The 8,800-nt window shown below is 53.2% G+C and overlaps 1 protein-coding gene across 1 annotated transcript in view; it reads right to left on the reverse strand.

The window, feature by feature from the left end:
- Positions 1-8,800, reverse strand: part of FCHO1 (FCH and mu domain containing endocytic adaptor 1) — a 53,559-nt gene that overhangs the window by 12,841 nt on the left and 31,918 nt on the right. The window contains 7 exon segments of the mRNA XM_014587298.2: positions 1,560-1,759; positions 2,147-2,279; positions 2,853-3,008; positions 4,199-4,307; positions 4,443-4,530; positions 4,826-4,938; positions 8,066-8,341. Of these exon segments, the coding sequence (XP_014442784.1) occupies positions 1,560-1,759; positions 2,147-2,279; positions 2,853-3,008; positions 4,199-4,307; positions 4,443-4,530; positions 4,826-4,938; positions 8,066-8,341 (1,075 nt within the window).

Here is an 8,800-nt window from a genome sequence, read left to right on the forward strand (position 1 = left end):
CCGGGGGGATGGTCACGCCGCAATCCCTTCTCCTCCATTCTCCGCTCGGGATCTTGGGCACGCACGCACATGCGTCCGGTGTGAGTTTCAAACCACTGGGTCCGGGACTCGAACCATGGTCAGCTGTGATGGTCCAGAGATGGACACTATCTGCTGCCCCCATGTCAGATGTTACCATTATTATTATCTTTGCCAGAGGGTGTGTGCGCTCAGCAGAGAGAGACAGAGAAGGAGGGAGAGAAGAAAGTCCCCCCTAAGGGGGCGTGGTCAGACCATTTCTCCACCCCGTCAGGATTTGGGGCACACATGCACACATGCCTGGTGTTTTTTGTTTGTTTGTTTGTTTGTATGTTGTTTTTGGCTTTTGCAATAGGGTATATGCGCTCACCAGAGAGAGATAGAGACAGAGGAAAAGCGAGAAATCACCCCCCGGGGGGATGGCCACATCACAATCCCATCTCCTCCCTTCTCTTGGAACTTTGGGGACACATGTACACGCACCTGGCATGACTTTCAAGCTGCCGGGTCTGGGATTCGAACCCCACAGCCAGCCATGTGGGATCCAGCTGCCTTAACCTTCATGGTACCTGCTGGCTCACCTGGCGTTTTTTTATTTTTTTTTTAATAATTATTTATTTTATTTTATTCATTCATTTATTCATTTATTTATTTTAATTTGACCAGAGAGAGACAGAGGGTGAGAGTGAGAGAGAGAGAAAGTGAGAAAGCAAGCCACCAGATTCAGGACTTGAACCCCGGTCGGCCATGTGGGAGTGTCCAAGACCTTAACCACCATGCCACCTGCTAGTCCCACCTGGTGTTTTTTTATTTTATTATTTTTTTTATTTTTTAGGTTTTTGCCATAGGGTGCTTGTGCTCACCAGAAAGAGACAGAGAGAAATAGTGAGGGGGGAAAGTGAGAAATCACCCCCAAAGATGTCCAGCATGATTTTAAAGCTGTCAGGTCCAGAACTTGAACTTGATGGACCATATAAAAGTCCAGCATTTAACCACCCACACCACTTGCTAGCCCCTTCTTGGTGTAATTTTTTTATAGAGAGATCTTTGTTATATGGCATGTGCGCTTGCCAGAGAGACAGAGACAGAGAACCAGAAAGGAAAAAATTACCCCCAGGGGGGAATGGCCATGCCACAATCCCTTCTCCTCCATTCTCCTCTCGGGATCTTGGACACACACGCACATGTGCTCAGCATGAATTTAAGCCACCGGGTCCAGGACTTGAACTGTGTTTGACCACATGGGAGTCCAGTGACATAGCCATTATGCTAACTGCTGGTTCCTGCCCCTGGTGTGTTTTTTTAAGCCACCAAAGCAGGGATTCAAGAACCATACAGGGGTCCATGTGGGAGCTGGCTTCCCTAACCACTAGGCTAGGAGGCCAGCCCTCCATGTCCCATAGGGTTCCGGCTTATAATACGACTCCAGCTCTGAACAGGACTCACCTCTCCCAGGGTGTATTCTTTCATTACAACATCAGGGGAGATCTAGAAGGTAATGGGGTCCCTGGAGCCTCCCCCACCCTCCCGCTCGCCCTCACCAGGTGGCGGCCGGCTGCAGGCGGACATTGGTCACGGGTTCGCCCACAGGCAGCAAGATCTGGACATTGGTGAGCGGCGTGGGCACGGCCGTGGCGCCAGGCCGGTAGCTGTACTCCACCGAGACCTGGGTGAGGGTCGCCCCGCACTGCCAGTGGGCGCTGAGCTGCAGAGGCACGGACTGGGGACCCGGGCGGGAGAACTAGGAGGAACAAGAACGAGAGGACATGCCTTCCGATGTCACACCGTGCACGATGCAACCATCAAAGCCAGCAGTACACGGGCCACCCCAAGCATGGAGTCCCGCCCCGAGCAAGACTTTTTGGACTAGAATCTGTATTACACCATGTATCCAGCAGGGGGCAGCAGAGTGCCCCTATTCTTGCAGAAGGACAAGTCTAAGTCTGAGCTTCCAGGGTGTGATGAATTGCTTCTAATTTACATACATAACCCCGCCCCTTCTCGTTTGCATAAAGACACCACCTGTCCTGATTTGCATAATGAGGCCATCCGCATGCGTGGATGCACTGCCCTTCCACCCAGCCTACGCACCCCTGCTCCCGGACTCCCTCTCCCCCACGCAGCCCACCTGGTATTTTAGCAGCACCACGTTGTAGTAGGAGGCAGCCGGGTTCTGCTCGGCCTGCTGCTGCAGGGCTTCCGTCAGAGTGGCCATATTGAGCCAGAAATCTTTGGCCTCAGGGTCACTCTGGGAGGGGTCACTGCAGAGATGCGGAGAAATGACCCCAAACCTCAGGGAACTTCCTCCCGAGGACATTTACTTATTTATTTATTTATTTAAAGATTTTATTATAGGGCGTGAGTGCTCTCGGGGGAGACACAGAAACGGAAAGAAGGAAAATGAGAAGTCCCCCCCCCCCCCCCCCCGCCCCCCAGGGGGATAGCCATGGCCCCAATACTTTCTCCTCCATTCTGCCCTTGAGAGATTTGGGGCATGCACGCACAGGTCCCCAATGTGTTTTATCAATCTGCCAGGTCCAGGATTCGAACCATGGAATACATCATGTGGGATCCAGTGCCTTAACCACAAAGCACTGGCTGGCCCCATCCCAAGAGCTTCTTAAAGATGCGATTTCCCTACTCACTTTGGGTCCAGAAAATCTCTACTTAGCTTAATGATGGGACAGTAAAGAAGGGAAGGAAAGTGGGGTTCAGAAAGGGCAAGAGACTGGCCCCAGGTCACACAGCAAATCCCACAAGGTAGAGCAGGCATTCCGACTCGGAGAGACCCAGGCCTCTGAGACCCCACCACACACCCGGCCTATACGCAGTACCTAAAGACCAGATCCGCGTTGGGCTGGAAGTGTTCAATGGGGGCCGTGTGTATGAGCCGGAAGCTGAGGACAGGCGGAGGTGGCGTCCCGCTGAACACCCGCACGATGCCGGCTGGGAAGGTCATGGTGAGCTCCCCAGTAACTCGAGCGAGGCAGCTGAGAAGTCAGGGCACTGGACGTTAGCTCGGGATTCTGCCGTGGGCCCCTTCTCCCCACCTCCCCTTTTTGCACTGCAGCCTGGGGCTCCCCAGACCCCTCCTATTTTCAAGCTGTGGGTGCAGGTCTTGAACTGCAGTCGGCTAGCGCCACCTGCTGGCCCCCAAAAACGGGTTTTTTTTTTTTTTTTTTTTAATTGTCTTCAGCTTGGGTTATGTATTCCTTTTTTCCTTTTTAAAAAGAATTATTTTATTTAGCGGCCGGCAGGTAGCATGGTGGTTAAGGCGCTGGACATTCCCACATGGCTGACTATGGTTCAAGTCCTGGACCTGGTGGCTTACTTTCTCAATTTCCCTCTCTCTGTTCCTCTCTGATCAAATTAAGTGAATGAATAAATAAAAATAAATACCTCTTTTTAAAAAAAGAATTATTTGGGACCAGCAGTTAGAGTAATGGGTATGTCGCTGGACTCCCGCGTAGTTGACCACGGTTCGTGTCCCGGACCCAGTGGCTTAAAACTCACGCCGGGCACGTGTGCGTGCGTGCCCAAGATCCCGAGAGGAGAATGGAGGAGAAGGGATTGCGGTGTGGCCATCCATCCTGGGGGGTGATTTCTCGCTTTCTGTCTCTTTGTCTCTGTCTAGCGAGCGCACACGCCCTATAGCGAAAAACCTCTCAAAAATTATTTTATTTAACTTTATTTATTTATTTAAACTTGACCAGGGAGAGAGAGAGAGAGAGAGAGAAAGCAAGCCACCAGGTTCCTGACTTGAACCACGGTTGGCCATGTGGGAGTCCAGCCTCTCAACCACCATGCCACCTGCTGGCCCCGTCATCTTGGGTTTTGGGTCTACCACTCTTCCTTTTCTTCAAGGTCTTTTCTGTTTCCGGCCCCTCTAGTCTAACTTTGGCCCTCAGCTCACCTCCGGGTGCCCCCTGACCAGGCCCAGCCTTCAAACTGATGCCTACAGCATCCTCAGAGGAGTCTGTCTACAAACAATGCCTACCCTTGCTCAAACACCTACCATGGCTCCCACCGCCCTCTGGCTTGGCGCAGCGCTCAAGGCCCTCCCCCTGCAAATGGGCTCTGGAGGACACCTGAAGGGTGCCCCCGCTGTACCCAGATGCAGAGCCTTTAGCGAGCCCCGTTTGTCCTGTCCTGGCTGGCACTGTCCCCGATTTCCACATACCTGGTGTTATGGCCACGGAAGTAGGCGTGGACGTACTCAGTGAAGGCTGTAGCCACGGGCAGGGCATCTTGGGAGCCTAGGACCACAGGGCTTGGGCCCCGGGAGACTCCTGGGGTTGATGGGAAGGGATAGGGGACAGACAGACAGTGAGCACAGGTCCCAGCTCTGGATCCTCCCTCTGTGCATAGAGCTGCGAGGTACCCGCCCGGGCCAGAGGAGGCGGAATGGAGCCTGCGGCACGTACCATGGCTCGTCTGTGATGAGAAGCTGGGACGTTCGGGGACAGCGCTGGGGGCCGAAGTGCCCAGTGGAGAGGGACTCAGGGAACGAGACTGGAAGGGGACACTCGGTACCCCAGTAGGAGTTCCTGCAAACTGAGCCCGGAGGAAACTCACACCCCTCCTGGACCCACCAGGCCCCACCGCCATCAAATCTCAGCTCAGAGGTCCCTTCCTGAGGAAGGTCCCCAAGGGGTATCTGCCACCATCAGTCTTATTAAATATCCATGTTATCATTCCAGCAAGGTTGGGGTTCTCTCCCTCTCCTGGCTGTCCTGGCAAGTGCATGTTAAGCGTGCACCTGCGCTTAAGGCAGTAGCCCCGGGCCCCGCCCGCCCCTTCACCCTACCAGGTCCCCGTTGCTGCGCGTCAAGGGACAGGACACTTTCCTCGTGCGGGGTCTCCGGGGTGGAGCTGCTAGGCCCTCCCTGGCTGCAGAGTCAGCAGCGGCGGGTATCAGGTCTAGGGAGCAAATGCAGAGAGCAGGCACCGCTGAGACGCTGCCCTGGGCCTCTGGTCCTTCCCAGGGCCATGACTCAGCCCCAAACTAGGAGGGTTTATTCTGAAGAGCTGGAGCCCCCTCCCCCTGATGGTCTGAAGTCTTGGGGCTGCAGAGAAGGTGCTAGACAGAACTGAAGATGCCATTCATAGCCCTGAACCCAGTAAGGGGTGAGCTCCTCGTCATTGGGAGTATGCAAGCAGGACCTGGAAGCTTAAGAGGCAGGCACAGGCTGCAGGAAGGGTTGAATGGGCTTTTTAAAATTATTATTTTAATTCGCTACAGGGCATGTGAGCATGGGAGAGACAGAGAGAGAAAGTAATAAAATATCCTGGGGTGGGGGGGATGGCCATGCTGCAATTCCTTCTCCTCCATTCTCCTCCCTGGATTTTGGGCACGCACATGCCAGGTGTATTTCTTTTTCGTTTTTTTTTTTTTTTAGAGGTTTTTGCCTTCAAATATGTGCATTTGCCCCAGAGAGAGAGAGAGAGACAGAGACAGTGAGAGGGAAAGTGAGAAGTCACTCCCCAAGGGAGATGACCAAGCCGCAATCCCTCCTCTTCCATTCTCCACCTGGGATCCTGGGCATGCATGTACACATGCCTAGTGTAATTGACAAGCCACCAGAGCCGGGACTTGAACCATGGTCGGCCATGTAGGAGTCAGTGACGTCACTGCTACGCCATCTGCCGGGATACCAACGTGTTTTTCAAGCTAACAGGTCCAGGACTTGGTCTATGCAGCAGGCCACGGGGGATTCAACCCCTTTAATGTCTCCCGACTTTTTCTATGTCTCTTGGGGGCAGGGGGAAAGGGGTAGAGGGCAGGAGAATTGGCCAGGTTGGTCAAGAATCCTGGTCCTGGACCAGCAGGTGGCATGGAGGTTAAGGTGCTAGACTCCCATGTGACTGACCACAGTTCAAGTCCCAGACCTGACAGCTTGCTCTCTCACTTTCTCTCTCTCTATGGTCGAATTAAAACATGACAGTAATAGTAATGGTGGCTGAGGCGCTGGACTCCCACATGGCCAACTGAGGTTTGAGTCCCAGACCTGGTGGCTTGCTTTCTCACTTTTCCAGTTTCTCTCTCTGTCTCTCTCTGATCAAATTTTTAAAAAAATAAATAGAACATTTTTCTATGATTTTATTTACTCATTAATTTATTTTAATTTGACCAGAGAGACACACGCAGAGAGAGACACACACACACACGCCAGGAGTGATCCTCAAGCTGCTGGGTCCAGGACTCAAGCCATGAAGCTAGCCTTGTAGGGTACAGCATCTTAACCACCATGCCACCTGCTGGTCCCCTCTCTGATCAAATTTTAAAATGAGGGGCCAGCTGGTGGCAGTGTGGTGGTTAAAGGTGCTGGACTCCCACATGGTTGACCATGGTTCAAGTCCTGGACCTGGTGGCTTGCTTTCTCAATTTCCCTCTCTCTTTCTCTCTCTCTTATCAAACTGGGAAATAATACTAATAAAGTTAAATAAAATTCTTGAAAAATTATGAAAAATGATGACAGACCAGCAGTTGGCGTAATGGCTATGTTGCTAGACTCCCATAGAGTCGACTGGGGTTCGAGGCTTGGACCCAGTGGCTTAAACTCATGCCGGGCGCGTGTGCATGCGTGCCCAAGATCCCGAGAGGAGAATGGAGGAGAAGGGATTGCAGCGTGGCCATCCTCCCGGGGGGGGGTGATCTCTCACTTTATGTCTCTCTGTCTTTCTGGTGAGCGCACGTGCTATAGCAAAAATCTCTCTAAATAAATAAATTAATAATATTAATAATTTAAAAAGATTAATTAAATTAAGTAAAGTAATTCTTTTAAAAAAATGAAATGAAATCATTCTAAAAAAAAAAAAAAAAAAAAGCTGGATCCCACATAGCTAGCTGTGCTGTTCGAATCCTGGACTCGGTAGTTTGAAAATGACAATTGGTGCATGTGTGTCCAGGAGGAGAAGAAATTGCGTGTGGCCATCCAGCCAGGGAGAGTGATGGCTGATGGCTCACTCTCCCTTTCTCTGTCTCTGGCGAGCACACACGACCTACAGTAAAAAAAAAAACGGATCCTGTCCTATATTAGCATCTCCAGCCCCTTTGGCTGTCCCCCGAATTGGACCTAACTAGGTTCTTGCCTATGGAGGGTACCAAGAGTCTTTTCCCACTTCCGGAAACCCTGACCTGATGTGACCCCCAGAGTTCTCCCACCCCCACCCTATCCTCTTTCCTCCCACCCCTAGCCTGCCTTCTGTCAGCACAGGGCTTTCTTTTCCCCTCCCTAGGTGGTCTCCTTTTCCCGTTCTGATGACATCTTTTTTTAAAAAGGATTATTCTACTTAACTTTGTTTATTCATTTATTTTAATTTGACCAGGACAGAATGAGAGAGAGAGAAAGTGAGAAAGCAAGCCACCACGTCCAGGACTCGAACCACAGTCAGCCATGTGGGAGTCCAGCGTCTCTAACCACCACGCCACCTGCTGGTTCCCTCATGACATCTTGATACAGTGGCCCATGGAGAGGTCTGGCTTGTCTAGCCCAATCCGGGTCCACAGTCTCCATCCTTAGCTAAAGGCTAAGGCAGCAGACGCGCATGCGCATGCGCACACTGCAGTTTCTCCCTCCCCTCCCCCGCTGCCTCATTCTTCCAGCACTCCCTTGGCCATCCCTCCCTGACGTCGTACTGCCACTGTCACCTCCATCACAGCTCGTGAGGGACTGCTTCACCTCCCGGGTCTCAGCCTCCCCCCTCGTTCCCCAAAAGAAAAGGCCACCCCTGAATCTGGTCCTGTCCCCCCTTGGCTCCAATTAGAGGTGGTTGGAGTGGTTCCCGCCTAACTCAGGGCAAAAGTCACACCGTTTTCTTGGACCCTCCAGGCCCTGCCTGTCCCGTGGACCCACTGACATCGCTCCATCATCAAATCTCAGCTCAGATGTCCCTACTTAGGGACACCCCAACGGGCAACTTGCCAGGTCACGTCCTGTTAAATAGACTTTGCATGATCGCTCCTTCCAGGGTGAGGGTTCAGTTCCCTTCGTCCTCCCTTCCAGGGCTCTGAGAACGCTCAGAAACTTGGGGCCCCTAAACTCACCTCCTCCTGTCCTGGGCTCCAGTCCCCAAGGGCCGGGAGACGGAGCGAGGGGCTGCGGTGAGTCTGGTGCCAGCTGGGCCCGTGTACTCCTCAACTCAGGGTGCGATGCCCTACAGCTGGGTGGGCTCTGTGGGGTGCCCGGGCGGGGTACCCAGGAATCTGGAGAGGGACCAGGTGCTGCATGGGACGGCGAGTCGAGGCCGGAGTCTTCCACGTTCTCCGGAGACGAGGAGGAGAAAGGGGAGGGGCTGGATGTGAAACCCAGACTGCTTGAGCCTGGGGGAGGGAAGGGGACTGTCAGCTCCAGGCCCCTCCCCCAATCCCCAACCCCTCCGGAGGCAACCCGCTCAGAAAAGCTGAATCCCTATTCAGAGTCCTCATCCACTTCCAAGGCCTCGCCTTCCAGTAATTTCCATCTCCACTGACTTCACTGCCTACTCTTGCAAAGGTCCACCTACTCCCTGATCCCACCCTCCAAGGTAATGGCCCCGCCCACCAGCACAAGAGACCCACCCTTGTATCTGGCCACGCCCACAAGCCCAAAGACCCACCCTTTTACCTGGTCACGCCCTCCTCCTTATTGCCCCGCCCACACGAACAAAGAGCCAACCATCTCTAGCCCCGCCCCGCCTTGCACTAACCCACCTATCCGCTCCTTGATCCCCATCCTTCCTTGAGCCTGGCCTACCTGAGCCACTTATCCTTGCCGTGGCTCCACCCACCCTCCCTCTCGCC

The sequence above is a fragment of the Tupaia chinensis genome, unplaced genomic scaffold (assembly GCF_000334495.1).
Source record: "Tupaia chinensis unplaced genomic scaffold, TupChi_1.0 Scaffold000201_1, whole genome shotgun sequence".
NCBI classification, from domain to species: domain Eukaryota; kingdom Metazoa; phylum Chordata; class Mammalia; order Scandentia; family Tupaiidae; genus Tupaia; species Tupaia belangeri.